This window comes from Pteropus alecto, unplaced genomic scaffold (assembly GCF_000325575.1).
Source record: "Pteropus alecto unplaced genomic scaffold, ASM32557v1 scaffold224, whole genome shotgun sequence".
NCBI classification, from domain to species: Eukaryota; Metazoa; Chordata; class Mammalia; order Chiroptera; family Pteropodidae; genus Pteropus; species Pteropus alecto.
This window is the reverse complement of record NW_006436289.1, coordinates 5,819,672-5,839,527: the sequence shown is the minus strand read 5'-3', so window position 1 is coordinate 5,839,527 and position 19,856 is coordinate 5,819,672. Positions and strand designations below refer to the sequence as shown.

At 34.7% G+C, this 19,856-nt stretch overlaps 1 protein-coding gene across 2 annotated transcripts in view; it reads left to right on the top strand.

The window, feature by feature from the left end:
* Nucleotides 1-19,856, top strand: part of SIK2 (salt inducible kinase 2) — a 98,449-nt gene that overhangs the window by 57,034 nt on the left and 21,559 nt on the right. For both annotated transcript variants that reach the window (XM_025047459.1, XM_006912825.3), the window contains exon 4: nucleotides 8,001-8,162. In XM_025047459.1, coding sequence (XP_024903227.1) covers nucleotides 8,001-8,162 — 162 coding nt within the window. The remainder of the gene's footprint in view (nucleotides 1-8,000; nucleotides 8,163-19,856) is intronic.

The window sequence follows — 19,856 nt, the reverse complement described above, 5'->3', positions numbered from 1 at the left end:
CAATTAAATCGCCACAGTATACCACAAGCAACAATTTCCTTTTAATTTTTGTCAAACACAGTTTGAAATGACTATGTACTTATAAAAACAAACAGAAAAAAGCAAAATGTTTTAAAATCTATATTTTCACATTCATGTGTTTCAGGATTAAAAGTTTAATGTAACTTAATATAAGTAATATTGCAACCTAATATTTAAATTTTGGGTAACCCTTGTTATCCTAATTTAATACCATTCATATACCTAATCCATTTTTATTAGTGTTCAGAGTATCAGGTGATACACATATTAGTGTGCTAAAAATTGTTTTAGGTTTTTGTTTTATTAATGGACCTTTCTTTCTTAGTTATATTTTATCCAAGAGTGATTGGTTAGAGTCAGCACAATCTAAGTTGACAAAGACCAGAATCCTGATCTACAGTGAGATAGAGTTTTATTTTACAGCACCATTTTGTACTAATTAAAGGAAAGAAACATTAGAGGAAAAGATGAGTTGAAGTTTGAATCTGGGGATTGAAAATAATGAATCTTCAAAATATTTTGAAGAGAACAAATAAGCCAGTTTTGATTAACTTATTGGAGCCTCAGGATTTATGGTGGTTAGATTCCTGAAAACACCATTTTTCCTCAAATTTAGAAATTAGAAGTGTAAAATCTGCAAATTTATGGGTGGGAAACCTTTGACCAGGATTTAATTATCTAAGGTGGGGTTTTTTAGCCTTTTTTAAAGGTTAGTTAAGCATAAAGTATTAAATTGGCATCAGCCTTTTTACCTTACTCCCAAATTACAAATTGATGAAATTACAAATTTAATCATTTTAACATAACATTAAAATAATTGCACAAATTATTAATCTTTTGAACTATTACTCAGCTCCAGCTTTAAGGGATGCCAATAATTCTGACTAAAGAATATTAAGCTTAAAGATAATCTTTCAAAGATTCTGATATCCCTGAAACTTAAAGAAATTCAATTGGCTGGTTTCTCCACTTCTTTCGTAAGGTACTGAGAAAGCTACCCCTTTATCCCTGGGGGAAGAGAAGGGATGTCCAGTGGTAGTGGTGAAGGTGGTTGAGGAGGTTATGGAGGAGGTAGTGATGGTAGTGATGATGATGATGGCAGCGGCGGCGGCTACATTGACTGAGCATTTATTATGTGTCATGCACTGTGCTGTGAAATCTAGACTTAACATCTGTAAACACAAGGCAAAAACATTGATTAATTATACTGTATAAAACTTGTATCTATATAACTTGAAATCTACTTATTGGGGCTTCAGTTATACTTAATTTAGGGGTTGATAGAAGATGACTCTTGAATTTTTGAGGTTGAGTGACTGTAAGATGATAATTACAGTGACTTAGAAGGTGGTAATGTACTTTATAAAAAGAAAGATGAATTCAGTCTTCAGTTGATATTAGCCAAAAGGCTGAGAAGCGATTGAACTCAGTCTTGATAACACTGTAATAGCAGAAAGAAAATCTGTGTAGATATACAGTAGGGTATCTGTTTACAGGTCAAATAAGCTTGATGAATCTGGAAGTTATTTTTATAAAACTTCTAATCAATGAATGAAATCTCCCAAGGCAGTTTCTTACCCTTGATTAAACCTAAGATTTTATAGCTCCCCTTGAAATTGTATATAAAATTTTATGTGTGTGTTTTTGTATGTAAGTATACTTTTCATTAGATTTTCAATAAATCTGTGAGCAGAAGGCCCCCCAGGCCAGAGTGTTAAGACATGTCTTGACTGGAGTGACTAAAAAACACCCTTGAGACAGGCACTGAATGAGAAGAGTATGAAAGAGAACTAACATCATCCAGCTAAGAATAAAGCAGATAGAAGGTTATCCACAAGAAGGTGATAATTTAGATTAATTCCATGAGGGAAGGAATTTAGAGAAAGGCAAAGGGTCAGACCTAGACTATGATAATTTTATGTGGTTAGAAAAGAAAAGCCAACTAGTGAAAGAGATGGAGGAAAACTAGATAAACACAGAATCAACAGGGAGAGATGTTTATTTTGAAAACCAGTTAGGTATAAAATATAATTGAAAGGTCATAAAAGACGAGAACTGAAAAAAGGTAATTGGCTTTAGCCTAGAGAAGTTGTGACGCTAAAGAAATTTCAATGCAATGTGAAACATAGAAACCTTACCATTAGGGGCTAATGGGTAGAGTAGTTAGGAAAGGAAGGTAGCCTGAGTCAACCTCTGACAATATAATAACGACAGCAGTAATTATCATGGTTGAAATAATAGCACCTAACATTTTGAGCACTTGCATGTGTCAGGCATCATGAAGAGGTTTTTTTCTTTTTCAGTTGATTTTTTCCACTTAATCTTCACATAACTTTGTGAAGAGGTGGATTCTGTTATCCCCATTGGGATAATAGAAGGTCTTGGGAGGTTAAGTAATCTACTCAAGGTCTCATAGTTAGTAAATGTGAGAACAATTTGAACTCAAGCAGCCTGACTCCTGAGCCTTCATTCTTAGCACCATACTACCGAATTCTAAAAGTATCTGCAGTAATGTAAAAGGAATGTGGAAGATTTCTATGTACTGCTATGAAGGTGGAGAAAAAAGGATAAATATTTTTGTGTAAGAAGTGGAGAGAATACCAATTATATATACATATTTTCCCATATAAAAATGAAACACGGAAGGAGTAAACCAAAATCTAATAAAAACAATTACCTACAGGCAGGGGAAGGGAACAGTGATGGAAGCAAGATTTCTCAGACTATATATCATGTTACATAGTTTTAACTTTGTCATCATTTTAAATATCAGGTCACGGTTTTTTATATTTAAAAAAATAAACAGGAGAAAGAAAAATAATCCCTAATAATATTTAAAAATAGACACATATATAAACACATCTCTATTTTATGCTGGCAACACACCACACAGAGATAGCTTTTCAAGTAATTTTAAAACATTGTATTTTCGCAGTACATTCTTAGGACAATATAATCTCAAGATAAAAAGAACGGCAAAGAAATGTTAACTTTTAAACTTCACCCATTAATTTTATTGTTAATAGTAATACTAGTATAACTATTATGAATATATTTCACAAGTATTAGAGAAAAAAACAAGTAATGTATGTTAACGTTAAGAACCAGGATCTTTTACGTAAGAGAAAAAGAAATACAAATATAAAAATCAAAAGTAATTCTCATACTCTTAAATTTGAAATGGAATGAATTTATTATTTTTTTTCTTTTTAAAAGTACTTATTTCCTGGCTCTGTCCCTGAAAAGGCTTAGAAGCAGTACCAACAAATTAGTTAAAAAGCACCCTGAGCACCCAGATACCATTCAGTAAAAAGAACCAAGGCTTCCTAGAGAAATGACTTACTCTAGGTTTGGAGCAGGAAGTATTACCATGAGATGTTATTATTATGTGAGAAAGCAATAAAGATATTGAATATTTCTGTGATCATATTAAAAGACAAAAACAGTGTCAAGGGGCTCCCATTGGTCAAAAATAGGAAAATTTGAGCATCAAAAAAAATGACTAGTTGATTGAAATAAATTGAATATATAAAAATCCATGCACTCATTATGATACTTAAGAGAATTCTAAGAGAGAGAAAAGAAGGCTAATATAGGAGGGGGAAAAAGCTTAAAAAAAAAAATACAAATTTTAATAGATACCATTGAAGGTAGCCAGTATACCAACCTCTTACTCTGAAAATTGGTACTTAAGGAGGAAGAATCAAGCATTCATTGATTCTCATCTATTTTAGTTATATTTCAGGATAATGAAATAGGCCTAATTGATAAGAGAAAATTCTTCTGTACAGAAGAATTTTATCTAGCAAATGTGGCAGGAATAAAAAAAATTTTAGAAAAATTACAATTTTGCAACCCCTGATGAAGTAATTGATTCAGGTATGACCACCAATAAATACCAAAATTAGTGCTGTGGTTCTCAAAGTGTGGCCTCTGTTCCAGCATCTTAAGCTTCCCTGGATACTTCTAAAAATATATATAAATTCTTGGATCCTTTCTAACACCTACTGTATCAGAAACCCTGGAGATAGGTTCCAGTAATCTTTTTTAACAAGCCCTCTAGGGCCTCTGATGTACACTAAAGCTTGAGAACCATATTAGGAAAAAGAGTAATGAGAGTCCTTAATTGAAGAATCAAGCTATCACTCCCAGACTCATTGATTAATCTTAGCACTCCTAAAACATGTACCTATGACATTTTTGCCACCTTCCAAAAAAAAAAGTGAGCTTGAATATTCTTTATAGTTAAATTTCAATTTCTAGGAAATACAGGAGATAGAAGAATAAGTTAAACAATATTACAAGGTAGCAAAGGACAAATCCAGAATGTAGGATGACCCATTTTCTTCAACCAGTCAGTTTCATGGAGAAAAGGGGAGAGGGGAGAAGAACTGTTTCAGAATAAAAGGACTCCAAAGACAAAATAAATGAATACAAAATGTACAGCTTATTTGGATCCTGATTAAAATAGCCAACTAGGGATATCTGAATTCATACTTCAAATTAAATGATATAAAGGAATTGTTAATTTTTTTAGGTATGATAATGGTATTTGGTTATATAAGAAAATTTTTTTTTTTTTTTTTTTTTTTAGAAATACAAAAATAGAGTGAAACAAAATGATGTCAAGATTTGCTTTAGGTTACTACAGCACAAAAAGGGATAAAAGGAAAAAAGGATAAATGAAGCAAGTATGGCAAATGTTGATAGCTCTTGAATCTGGGGGATTTGTTAGGCTATTGTCTCTGCTTTCATGTATATTTGAGACTTTCATAATAAAAAGAAAATTTTAAATGATCTGCAAAAATAATGTAAGGATATATTTATTCCTGTGCTGGCCTTTATCACAGCATATTGTAATTGCCTGTTTATCAGTTTATACCAGTATTTCTCAAACTATCATTGTTGAAAGACAAATTTTTTAATTGTCTAATTTGTCACAGACCATGACTTTTGTAATATACAATAAAAACCAATTACCAGAAAAACAAAATGGGGAGGAAAGGACATACAAAATACAATTTTAAAAAGTTTTGTTCTTAAAGTCAACAAAAATTACATTTTACTTAGAACACATGTAGACAGCGGGGAAAAAAAACAATTTTTTGAAAACTCCATTTGTCAAAAATACAAACAGGCAATTAGTATAGAGAATTGCTATGACAGCCATAAGTTTGTTCTATAACCATAATTAAGTTTTTAAAGTGAAACTGCTTTTGCCTGTTAACTCGAGGTCCTTGTGCATTAACTTGATTAGCTTGGATTGGTAATAGTACCCTTTGCAGAAGATGGTGTCTACCTAAACTGATTTTATTTGTAGCCACAGATGTTTGCCTGAGTTACTTCTATTACTGATTTCTCAGCAGATGATATGGTTTTGAAGGATGCCCACACTGCAGAAATCATAAAGAATGGGAAAGATAATAGATATGCTGGAATACTCACTAAGATTTTTGCCTAAGAAGTGAAATACCACCTCTTTAAATAGTTGGTCTCTCAATCTCTGGAATGCAAATGTTGTCATGTTTCTCACACTGTGTGTTATATATATTTTGACATGTGAATACTGTGGCTTTACATAATTTTAGGTTCAGATATACCATGCTTTTGTTTTTCAGACAATACCCTCTTCAAAGCTTTTCTTCCCTCTTGGCTATGGTGGTGCCAGTCTGAACTGATTGCTTCAGAAAATATCAATTACTTTGATATTATGCATGCCAAGACTCATTTTGTAGGCAATAGTTTGGGTTCTTTATCTATATATATTAATTTGTACTTGTTCACACTGGATCTGTTAGGTTTTTCTGTATTGCCAAAATCTCAAAAATCTTTTTCACTAATACGCATTGACTCAGCATTTTCAAGAGGAAGAAATGTCTGTCTGGGGAAGCCAGTCATTTGTTTATGAAAAACTGTCTCACTTAGTGATACTGTTTAAGTAGCATTTTGTGTGGAATCATAGGAAAGATATTACTAACTAGCCCAAAGAGATTCCCTCATGGAAAATATGTTGCATTCCCCTCATTAAATTATGTTTGCCCTAGGGTCCAACCCCTATTCAGGGATTTCCCAGCTTATCCAGTATAGACGGAGACTTTGGTTCACTCTTATGAATAGGAAGCACGTTGTCTATTTGCCAGTTTACTTAAACATAGTCATTCTGATGACAGTTTGGACATTTTGACTGGAAATTCTGCATACTTGTTCTTAAGTGATCCTTTTTCCCCTTCAGAATTATGGATGGCTACTGTGTGGGCTCTGTTAAGTGCAAAGGGAAGATGTGATGAGCTGATTATTTCAGTTTGTGATAATAACAGATATAGAGGAAAATACAAAATGCCCACTTAAATTTAAAGCCTATAACACTACTACTCCACATTTTATAATACATAAAGGTTTATGATGGTATCTATGATACTTCAGCAACTAAATATTTAAGTACTATACCTATGATGTTTTTTGCATAATACTAAACATTGTAGGGAGCTCAGAGAATAAAATGGTCCCTATCTTCAAGAAGCTTAAATAAAGGTATCTTTTATTTTCTGAAACACAGTGTGTTAGAATTAGGGCTGGGTGCATACGTGCATGTTGGGATATTTATTATATATAAGCAGATAATTAAAGTGTGAAACCGTATTATAAGTGATAGGGAGTTCAGAGAAGAGAGATTATTTCTACCTGAGGTGATGAGGGACTGTTAAGGGCAGAGTGGTGTTTGAGTAGATCCTTCCAAACGTTTGTCTTTTGAAAAGACGGTTTCTTACCATCTTTTCAAAGATGGTTTTGAAAAGATGGTTAGGATTTCAACAGGAGTCTAGTAAAGAAGCAGCTTTATATAGAAAAAAATCAAAATTGCTAGTTCTACATCATCCTGCACTTACTAAATATATGAATTCAAACAGATGACTTAATCTCTCTGATCATCCGCTTCCTCAAATATAAAATGGGAGTTAGAGAGTAATAGTTATCATAAAAGGATTTTAGAAAGATTAAGTGAAATATTATATGAACATGCTTTATAAACTGTAAAGTGCTATACAAATGTTAGTAAATTTTATAGTAAATATTGAGGATAACCCAAGCCAAAGGCATGGAATTTAAAAACAAGTGAACCACATAGCCTAGAGCAGAAAATTTGTCAAGGTGACTGAATATTGACTCGTACAGTTTCTTACTTGGGAAAATAATCTTAAATAAAAAAGGCTTTCAGGATTTATGCTGAACCTCTGTCTCTCAAAAGATCATTTCAGAGGCCTTTTAGATCTTCAGGTGAAATTTATGTGAGTTGTAAAATTGTGAGTTGTTTTATTGAATTCATATAAAAATATGCAGAATTATGAGGTAAACTGCTTTAATAGATTATAACATTGCACAAAGATAGCTAATGTATCTTGCAAAGTATATTTGTTTAGAGAACAATGGCTATAATGACAGTGCTTGGTTTAAAGAACAAGTTTGGATAATCTTGGGTAGATCAGAATTGCTCCACTGAACAGAACAGGGTGTGAATTATTTAAACTACTTCCAGGGACCACCATCTCATGTTACAGGTGGTTTGTATCATAACTACATGAAAAGATTGTTTAAAAGAAAGATAACCCTTTTCTAATGGGATGTCAGAGAGTTGATACATGTTTTACATAAATTTCATTTTTAAAATGTAGTTAGGACTATTCAATAAATTTTTCAACAGAAGAATAGGGGGAGTGCTTGGGCATAAAAGGTATTTTGAGTTGTACTGTTAATGTTACGCCACTTGCTGTTGTCTGGTCTTGGACTTTCTTGGTTTATCTGGACTCCAGTGAAATATGATTGGAATTACTTTTCTCAAGACAAGGAACTTGTCTTGAGAAAAGTAATTCCACAGCACTAACCTTTAGTCATTAAAAAAGCTCTTTGAGCAAAAGAAATCCTGAATACTAAGAGTAGGGTCATTTTATTTTGGTGAATATTCTAAATTCTCTCTTCTTTTACAGACTATCTTGCTAATCATGGCCGGTTAAATGAGTCTGAGGCCAGGCGCAAATTCTGGCAAATCCTGTCTGCTGTTGATTATTGTCACGGTCGGAAGATTGTGCACCGTGACCTCAAGGCTGAAAATCTCCTGCTGGATAACAACATGAATATCAAAATAGCAGGTAACTGGGACACAGCTGGCTATAACATATCAGCTGTGAGCCATTGTGCTGGGTGTGTGCAGAAACAGACCTGCAGGCAGAGATTCAGGGGCATTTCTACCAATGACATGAAGCTTTCTCAAAAAAAAAAGTATTTTATTCATTTCCTTAGCTCTCTATGTGTATTGAAAAGTAGGGGAAATCAGTTCGTATTAGTATACACAATGGCAGGGCTAAACTGGGGTCTGATTTGTGCCTTCAGTCTAATTTGTATCCAGGTCCCTTTTTGGGACTCTGCCACAGGAGGTACATTTGTCTCACAGTGTGTGAGTGGAGGGACAAATAGGGCTAGAGGAGCATTACAGGTTGCTGGTGCTATCCCCTGCTCCTAATTTTGGCTGGTGGCTGTGGTGGGTTTATAGACAGGAAAAAGACAAAGGAGGAATGTAGATTGATACAAGAGGAGCAGATAGGCAAGAACCAGAATACGAAGGCCATGTAAACAATTTTACAGTTTATTCTGTAGATCACAGGGAATCTAACCTATTGAACATTTTAGGATGGGGGTAAGGGTGAAATGGGCCTAGGATAACAGTTAGATTTGCATATTAGAAAGATATCTCTCTTTGGCAGCAGAGTAAATACAGGTGGGATATGTGGATAAGATAGAAGACAGGAAGATTAATAAAGAGTCTAATGCAGTAGTCCAATTAAGAAAATGTAGGTCTGAACTAGAACACCTGCTGCTGTTTAGAGGTTGCAGGTGTGGGACGGAGGGAGGGAGAAGTATTTTGGCTAGGGTTTTGAAGAAGGTAAGGGGCATGAAGGAAAAGCTTAGCAAAATTGCAAGTCGTGGTGTTTTGTTCTAGAATCATTGAAGAGGAACAGGGAGACATCCGGGTGAGAGGAGCTGACCAAGAAATTAATTATTGGTTGACTAGCTAGGTTAGATATTCACTGGACTCACTAAATTTAGAGCAAAAGCAACCCCCTGTGGTATAAAATATGTTAAAAGCCTCTAATATGTGCATTTAATGAGTTTATTTCTGTGCCATTTCCCATTAGTTTTTGTCCTGAGTATTTTGAGGAAGGTAAATAATTATTTCTTACTTACTTTAACTTTTATTTACTTTCACTTTAATTTTAATAATTAATTTTAAATGCCGATGTTACATATGTTACAGGGAGGTAATGAATTTTTCATTCTGTAGTCCAATCTTTTTTTCTAATGGGATTGTCTGAATAAGACAATGTTTAATAAGAAAAAGTTAATTTGTTGTAATTCCCATTATATATGAAGATCTGTATTAATTTGTCATTTTTGTTTTGAAAATGCAATCCACAGTATTAGTGTTTCCATCGTTTCTTATGTGTGTTTACTTCTCCTATTTGTGTTTTTTTCTCCTCCTCCTTTTGGCCCTTCCATTTGGTTCACTAAAATTTCACTCCTTTTTGCCAACTTTCTGTAATGCACATCACTGGAATTTTTGTTTATTTCTCTTTGAAAGCATCTGCTGCCCTAAAATTGTCCTCCTCAGAAAGGCTCTTGTTTTTTGAAAGTCTTAACTCTATAGAAAGAAGGGGGAAACCCCTGATTCACCTTTGCATTCCTTTATCACAGAAACAAAAAATTAACAAAACAATACCTCGGGAGTTTTAGGAGTGTTTTCAGGCAGAGAAAGGTTAGAGGTGTGAATCATATGCTCTAGGAATTACAAAGTGCTCTGTCACTAACCTCTCAAAAGAAAATGTCCAAGTAGAATGCCAAAGAAACTTGCAAACAAAATATACTCAGTTTTGCCTGGCCGTAATATGTCTAATATAGGTAGGTAAACCCAGTATTTCTAATATCATTATGAGTTACCTAGTTTGTTTTTGATGTTTTTGTTTTTGAATATATTAACTTCAAGGCCTTCTAATTTTTATCTAGATGACAGATAAAATGTCTGACACCTAAAATTGTTCTCTCTGATTAAGCTAGTATAACAGCTAACATTTATTGAGCCTTCACTATTTTCAGATGTTCTGCCAGATACTTGTAATTATTTAAAGTTGCAAAGCTCTTTTCAGTTTTTCGGTGAGAAAGCTGAAACAGATTAAATATTAAATAACTTGATAAGATGACTCAGATAATAAGTAGCAGACCTGGAATTCAAACCTAGGTCTCTCTGACCACAATATCTGTGTTTCTTCCATTATACCATGTGTAGTTTCCAAGCATTATTTGTTAGTTATTCCTCAGGAGGTACTCAATAATTGAATTTTGGGTGCCATTATTCATTTTTTAATACATTTAGTGATTCCATATCTCACATACAGAGTATATCTAAGCACTCAAATATCTTCTTGCCCACATTTTTTTCTTCTGTCATCCTCACCACCATTTACCCCAAATTTTAGTAGATGTTTATTAAGCATCTGTTATGCTCAGGGCTAAGTCCTAGAGATTCAACTATTTCAAGACAAAAACAACAGCAGTGCGACAGTGCTCAACTCTGCTCTCACCTCGAGGAGTTATTCCAGAACCAGACCTTTAAGTAAATAAAATTCAAAAAGATAATTATTGTAAATGCTAGGAGAAAGACTAACTCTGCCTAGAAGAAATTATGAGCTAAGACTTCATTAAGAAGAAGGCATTTTGGTGGGATAGGGGGAGAGTGTGTTGATGGGATGAGGTAGAGATGGCAGCTCCAAGCAGATGGATCAGCATATGCAAAGGCAGGCAGACCAGAAAACTCAAACTATGTACGGAAACTACAAAGCAGAGATGGTGGGACAGAGGTGCCAGTGAGTAACAATAGGAAGAGAGCCTACACAAGTAGGCAGAGCCAGATCATGAAGGATTTCACATGCCATCAATAAGCTTAGATGGGTTCCAATGCTGTTAAAGAATTTCTCCAGGATATTTCTTTTTATCCAGAGATTTTATAACATTTTATGGCCCTGCTTCCATTTAAAATCATCATCTTCTGATTTCAGAGGATTCTTCTTGAACTTTAAAGAAATCTAACACAAGTAGGAAAGATGGGGTTCCATGGAAAAATTTCAAGAACCCAGAATAAAATATAAAATTATTCCCTCGAATTATACTTTCTGTTTCTTCTACTTATGAATAACTCTTTTAGCCATCTTGTATGTTGAAAATGAAGAGAACTGCAGACTAAAACTAGGTTTAAATTAAAATATTTTAATTTACAAGACAGAAAATGACATAGTTCATTTTAATAAATACAGAAACATGGCTTTCGAATCAACATCTAATTTATGCTCCTCCAGTGGGGAAAGACCTCAGATACTGATGAGCCATGGACCTACCCACACCTGTGTGTATTCATTGCCTCAATTATGAGCTCTCCAACCATTGCAAAATACGAGTGTTAGGACATTCAGAGTAAGAGGCAGAATGAGAAGAAATATTGGCTTTCATTAGTTTTAGTAATTGCAGTACCATTTCCTTCTAGCTCTTTTGGCTATGATTATTCAGGCGTTATGCTGAAAATAAATAGATGAAGGACATTTAGTTTTATTCTTTAACTTTCCTAATCTGAAATGTTTATAATAAATACTTGAGGATAAAAATATATGGATTACTTAGAGGAAGTTTTCACAAATATCACAGTTCAAACAAGGCTTCACATAAAGAATGTGGAATTTGATTCAGACAGTACAAGTGCAAACTCTGGCTGTGCCATACTTAATGGCTGTGTAAACCTGGGCCGATTATTTAACCTCACTGAGCCTAGGTTTCCATATGTGTTAGGCATAGATTACTCTGTTTCTCAGGAACATTGTAGGGATTAGTGATAATATTAGAGACAGAGAGGGTAGTAGGTAGGAGTCAGGTAGAGCCTGACTACCTGAGTTTGAATCCTGACTCTGGCACTTACTACCTGCGTGACCTTGGACACATGACCTAACTTCTCTGTCCTCAGTTTCCTTATCTGTAAAGAAGGAATGATAGAAGTCATATCTCATAGTGGTTACTAATTGATACTTATAAAGTACTTAGAACAGTGCCTGGTACATAGTGCTTTTTAAGTGTTTGTTAAATAAATTGTTTTATTGAGTGTCACCATGTAACACTCAGTAAAAGGTAGCTATTTTAAAAAAGGTAGCTGTTACTTGTATATAATATATAATTGAGTCCATGTGAAAACAAATCCAGAAATTTTTGATAACCCCTCACCATGTTTTTTTTTTTAATTACCAAGTCCTTAAGGCCTTATTAATTTAAATTTCAGAGGAACAAGGAAAGTTTATCATTCGTATTCTTAATTGCCTCTGCTTAATGCAAATTAATTTTTTCTTCTGAGGGACCTTCAGTGTAATTAGTAATGTGTAATGAGCCTCGTTAATATGACCTGTGTCTCACAGGTCCCTTGTCTTTAGCCAGAGAGCAATGTTTCCTTTCTTAGATGACCCATGATTCCCATGTAGCCCATCATCTCTCATTATTGCTTCTAACAATCTTCTTTCTTACTAGAAGATCTTGAGACAGGGTTTCTGTATATAAAATTTCATTCTTATGCCCTGGAACAGAAAAGGATTAGGGAGCCTGAGACAGATTTTATTGGTAAAATACTTATTAAAAGTCTTCCACTTGTTATCCTGCCACTAGTATTAGGTAAAATTTAAAAAAGCTTTGCATCAGCAAGCACAGTGAGATCTTGTCTTTATCAGCCTACTTAGCACTAGCAGCACATTAAGCCTGGAATATGGAAGAGAGCTCAGAAAGTTTTGATTCATTTTGTTTTGTTTTTCCCCTCCCCACCTCCCCACTCCATTTTGGAATAAGGAAGATCATTTATTTGCTTGGTAGCTCACTGAACTCTCTCACTGGACAAATAGATGTCTCACACTGGCCAGCAGGATCACATTTCATCTCAGCTGTGGTGATTGTTCTTGTACCCTCCTGTCAGGTAGGGAGGGAGTGACTGATATCTGAAAGTCAAGTGTGCAGCTGGCCTTTTCTTGCTGGTGGGCAACAAAGTATGCATTGACGTCAGTGTTGGCTGATCCGTATTCAGTTTGTGCAAGGGGTCAGCTTCATCTGTACTACTCGCTTACCTTTCATTTGTCAGCTTTCATTCTTCATAATTGTCTTCTTCACTCCTATTATAATAATTACAAAAGATGAGTAACTCTTTAGTGAGACTGGATATCTGAATTCTACTGGTAATTTCAGAAGCAAGGATAAATTTAACCCTAAAGCCATCTGCCACTCTATAAGAGGATTTTTTAAATTATAAATTAGACATTATAACACACCGCTGGAGTTTAAAAATTGCCTTGGTTGTGTTGATTTCCTAGAAATTGTTTACCTTTTCTTAGCTCGGAAGACTGGTTTTCAGTGTTTTGTTTGTTTTTTTCCTTTCTAAAACAGTGACAGTTTACCTAATGACTTCTATTTGGTCATTATGTTATTTAAATAAAATTCTTGACAGTATTTAGTAATTATAATCATTTTGCAACAATAAATAGTGACAAGCTGTTTAACGTCTTCTTTATCTTTTTCACAAATCTCTGTTTTCTGGCTACTGGAAGAGTGGTCTGGAGGACCAGCAGCATGAGCATCACTTTGGAGCTTGTTAGAAATGCAGAATCTCAAACCCAACCCTAGACCTACTGATCAGAATCTACATATTAGCAGGTTCCCCAGATAGTTTGTATGCATGCTAATATTTGATCTAGTTCACTCCCACAAATACAGTGAATTCTCTAATGTGCTTGGTTCCCAACAGATAGTAAGCATCAGGATCAGCTTATTTGCTCTGTGCAAGGCCTTATCGTCCCTAAAACATTGACCCTTTGTTAATGATGTTTGGGCACTGATAAATTATGTAATTTAATTATGACAGTAACAATAATTGCATGTTGTTATCAGGAAGATACAGGTCAAAAGGTCACTTTTAAAATAAAAAGCAGAAAACAAAATAGCAGTTCTAGTATTATTTTAAAATATATTCATGATCTGTTCGATAAGAGGTAAATTAGAGGATTCTACTTTTGAGGCCCAGTTGACTTCCATGAGATTCAGTCAGAAGTAATTGATCTTTTTTGTGGTTAAAGACTCTACCCCAGTCCCTCTCTTTTATAAACATTTTAGGCCACACAGAAACCAGGTAAGAGAATATAGATATATGAGGAAATCTCAAAATTATTGTTACAGTAAAACCTTGGAGTACATACCTTAGTGTCATAGGAATAGAAGCATGGATCATCTTTACGTTAAAAGGAAAAGATGTGTCTATTTAACACATCATACATTCTTAAAATGAATATAGATCCCTAAAATGAATGTAGGAATGTATTTCTGACATTTATTTTGTATAAATCTTAATTTTTCTCATTCAGTTATTAAGGATGCTGTTAACAGCATTCAGTATTGTAAAGAGAAGAAAGCCCTCACTTGTCAGATTCTGCTGTTGGAGGCATAAATTAGAAAATCTCTCTATTGAATGTAAAGGATTTTTTCCTAGGTTTATGACAGCCTTGCCTCCAATTTAAAGTTGGATTAAACTTCTCTGACTCATGGTGTTCTTGGAACATCTGTGGTATAGGAAAATAGAACACCTGGCTTGGAGTTCAAAGGACTTGTATTTGAATACTGGCCAAGCCACTTGTAGCTATAGATAGATACTTGGGCAAGTCAGTTAATCACTTTGAGCTTCAGTTCCCCCTTTGTAAGATGAGGTCCATGATACCCTATAGGGTCATCATCATGATTAAATTACATAATAAATGAAATACCAAGTACGTGATGCCTAGCCCAAAGTAGACATGACATAAATGTTTTTAGATTTGATTATAACTCATAGACCATGTCGAAGGACTAGTTGTCATTTTGTTTCTAAAACTTATGATTTCACATTGAACTTTCTTAAAATTGAGAAGCTAAGAGATTATTTGAGAAGGATTGTCTTTTTCCTACTGTGTTCAAGAAATGTTGAAAATTGTGTTTGATCTGACAAATTCAAGGCATGTTATGAAGGAGAGTTCAAACAATTACACCAATGACAAATTACTGCAGAGGAAAGAAATTTCTTTATACCTTCAAATTTTCTCAGAGTTGCTCAATCATATATGAATAAAAATAGTATCAAAATAATGTTAGACTGAACCCTGGATTGGTGTGAGAAGTATCAGTATGAACTCATGGGTTTTTTTAATACATATTATTATATATATATATTATATGTAATACTATCTATACACATAGATAGATACGGAAATAAATATGGGAGTGTGTGCATGGATTAGCATTTACACGTATATTTCACAGCTCTGTTTGCTGACAGGGCCTAGAAGTAGTGACATCCCAGTTACAATGAGCACATCTAGGTCCTAAGTCTTGGTTTCTAACTATCAGTCCTCTGTAAAATGAACCAGAGCCCCTTGAAAAAGTGGTTGATTTCAGGGTTGGGGCAGAGTAAATATAAGATGAGCCTGGAACATCTTGTGTCAGGAAATACTTAAAATGAAATTTTAAAAAGATGGGGTATATTAAAAGGAAACTAGAGCCAACCCAAATTGGATACAGGAGCTCCTGATAACCAAAGCTGGAACTATCTGAGCATCAAAATAAGTAACAATATGACAATAGTATTGAATTACAACCCAAACAATAAAATATTTATGACAAATATATGAGAATATTAGAAGTAATAAATAAATGATTTCATTAATAAAAGGGGAAGAAGGGACAACTCTTCCTTAAACCAAGATCTACCAATGAATGCTAAATTAGTGTGAGAAACAGGAGAAATAGGATATGTATAGTCTTAATGTATCTTTTCTAAAATATTAATTACAAAGGAGAAATAGTCATTTTACAATGGGGCAACACAACAGATATTGCCTTAATTAGGAGATCAAGGTTAACCCCACCAATAATTAGACATAATACTGTGCACATCTAAGAGCACTTCACCTCTGTTATGTTCTTCCCAAAAATTCACAATCTTAATCTAATCATGAGAAAATATTATCTGAGTCCAAACTGAGAGACATTCTACAAAATACCTGACCTGTGCTATTTACTCATGGTCATAAAAGGGAAGGAAAGACTGGGGAACTGTTATTAATTGGAGAAGCATAAGGAAGCATGACAACTAAATGCATTGTAGAGTCCAGAACTGAAAACAGATGTTTGTTAAAAAAAATGTTGAAATCTTAATAAAGTCTTTGGTTTTGTTAACAGTATTGAATCAGTGTTACTTTCTTGGTTTTGATAATTGTACTCCTGTAGTTATGTAAAATGTTAACCTTAGGGAAAGCTGAGCAAAGGGCTTAGGGAAGTCTCCTTTATTGTTGGAACTCTTCGGTAAATACAAAATTATTTCAAAATTAAGAGTTAAATAATAACAAAGTGAATTCAGTATTACATGGTATACGTTTTATGACAAACAGAAAGCAAAATGTCTAAGAGACACAGCAGCCATTAGTTTATGTATTAACTTGCAGATGAGAGCATCACAGAAGACATTAAGCTAGAAGGATGTTTTCTTTCCCACAAGGCTAGGCTGGATCTGGGTCTGGCATAAAAAGGAATACCCAAGTGATTAGATGAGAATATGGGGTCTTTTATTCTCTGTTGTAGTGAGACTTTCTTCTGTGTTTGCACAGTGGTTGACATATGTATGCACTCAAATGTTTAATGAAGGAATGAGTGAATTTGGTTGGCTTGATGAGACATTAATGGATTCCATTTGAATAAATGGCAATAAGAAACAAATCCTGCATAGCTATGCCATTTTTGTATTTCATTCCCCTTACTCGCCCTTCATTTCATTGTGTGCTTTTAGACAGAAAACTGCAGACTGAATGAAGCAAATTATCCAGATTCCTGTGAAGAAATAAAAAAGGCTTTTATTTTTAAGTGCTTTTCCATTGCCACTTCTTAAACCTGACCATTTATTAACTTGCTCAAAAATAGCTACATATATATCACTGTGCCAGGGAAGGACATAAAGGTGGTGGTTAACAGTGAGGGCTCTGCAGTCAGATTTGATTTCTTGCCAGTTCTGCAACTTAGTGTAACCTCTAGCAAGGTACTTAACTTTCTACCCTCACTTTATCCTAAAATAAGGATACCAGATAGGGTTATTAAGAAGAAATCATCTTCTGAGAGCCTAGATCAGCTTCTGACACATACTTAAGCTCTTTTAAAAGATACGATGACAGCATATTCATTCAGCAAACCTTTTTTGAACAGCTACTATCTACAGACAGCATGCTAAGTGCTGGGACTATAGACATATCATTTCCACCTCTACTTTCAAGTTTAGTCTGGTGGGGGAAGACAGATACATAAAACAATAAGAATTACTCTTCTCCTATTCTATTAAGTAGCTTACTCAATAGCTACAATTTATTGAGCGCCTACCAGGCATGTTTTAATGACATGCTTAAAGCATTACATATTACCTACTTGTTAACTATAAGTAGTGACATAACAAATGTTGCTCACAGTAACTTTATGAAGTATAGATATTATCCCCATTTTACAAATGAGGAAACCAAGTCTCCGAGAAGTTAAGTAACTTACCCAAATCACACAGCCAGGTCGAAAACCCAGGATTTGATCCCAAATCTGCCTGACTCCAGAGTCTTTGTGAACCCATACATCAGATGATTACAAATACAATGTGTGTAAGTGCTATGGCAAGGTTATAGAAGACTGTTGCATATATGCTGTTATAATTGCCTTTGTGAACCTGATTGTCTCTTGGTGTTTCTTCTCATGTTTGTATAGGCTCAAGTTCCTGTTTTCTTTATTTATAGGAAATAGAAGTAAACATCGAATTAGTACCACTCCTTATAAGTTAAGAGGACACTTTCTTTGTCCGAGACACGTAAAGCCAAGGTTGAGTTGGGATGCCACCAGCACGTAATGCTTTCCTGGCTCTTGCTGTCATCTTGCCTATGAAGTGTACCAGTGAGCGAGCTTGGGCAATAAAGAGAGCAGGTCGCCTTCCCAACAGGCCTCTGTCCCAGTCACTTCTTTTAAGTTTATTCCACCAGAGTCCAGGGAAGTTCAGAATGAATCAGTTCTATAATGGTTCTTTGAGATGTTAAAACTTTACAATGCTATTTGGAGAGTATCCTCAACTTGTGCTAAAACTCATCCTGTGATTGTGGTTTAAAGTATAACAATTATTGGACCTATTTCAGGACACATGAAAACACACATCCTAGAGTTTCTTGTGCTTTTCTGTGTGAGTAAAATTAACATTTTCCTCTTTAAATGTTATTTGAACATCTAGTCCTTGACTCATTTGAGAATATAGTTTTTTTAGAAAATTAGAAATATGTATCTATATGGACATATGATGTAATATGAGTAGTTAGTCATAGAGGAAAATGGAGTATATGACTGAACTGTAGTCACTTTGTGGAGGGAGAAGTTCTCATTGCCTCATACTCCTGGATACCAAGGACAGACCAGGTTTAGTCGGTGTCTGAGCTCTTTCCCCATGTGCACCCTCTCTTCCTTCTGAACCCCTAAGCTCTTCTATATTTTTTCTACCCTCTCCATATATTTTCTTAAGATTTCTTTCTCTGAAAGCTAATCATTGGTAAAGATGCTTCTGTGAAGGAAAAGGGAGCTGACGTTTGTCGCCTACTATGTTCCAGGCATTTTACATTCTTAATCTCATTTAATCCTCGCAGCATCTTACCTGTGTAGGTTAATTATCCCCACATTTATAAATACAGAAACTAAAGTTCAAGGAAGTTAAATAATTTACCTAAAGGACTTGAAGCTAGAAAGTGATAAATGGAAGATCAGCTCTAGTTCTCCCTAACTTCATAGGTTTTACTCTGCCATGAAACTGTGGTATTGAGGACTGTTGTTACTATGACTACTGCTTACCACCAGCTTTTATGTCAACTAGTTAAGAGAATGCTTCACCTAAAGTACAGATAATATGTGTAGTTTCTAGGTATGAATAGAGTATGAGTTTACATTAACTCATTGGATTCCCACAACAATCTGCTGACTGCGTATATTTATTATTTCAGCTTTACAGGTGGGGAAACATTGATCCAAAGTCACGCAGCCAGTCAATCTGGCACTGGAGACTTGATCCAGTCTTGGGGCACTTATTAAAGCTCACTATCCATGCACTTCTATGCACTAGCTGGGCACAGAGCCAGTTTCTGTCACTGAGGCAGTGTTCTTCATCAGGAATGTGCTTCCACAGAAGATAGTGTGGATATAGCATACAAAATAATAGGAATCTGTTTCTTCAGTAAGAACATGAGACTATGTAAAGGCTTAGCAAACAGGCACAAGCTTGCATTTACACCAGAGCCTACTGAATTCTGCTGTAATTTTCATGTATATCGAAGGCATCTGAGTATAGTATTTCCAAAATGCATGCTGTATATCAAAGTTGTAGATTCAGTGTGACTAATATAGTGAAATGGCATTAACTGTGTTTTGAAATATAATGTTACTACATTCTGTAAATCAGTAAATACTGGTGACAGGTGGCCTATAGCTCGGCCATAGAGCCATCACATGTTAATGAGCTATTCAGGTAGGTATCTGCCTAAATCAGAATATATGGGACAACACTTAGAAAACTGTTACTTAGAAAACACTATACTTAGTTGCTTTAAAAAGTTATGTATCTTGCTACCCTGGAGTAATGGCCATAAGAGCAGCCAGTCACTCAGGTTGTTTTTAGGTAAATATCTTATAGTTTTACT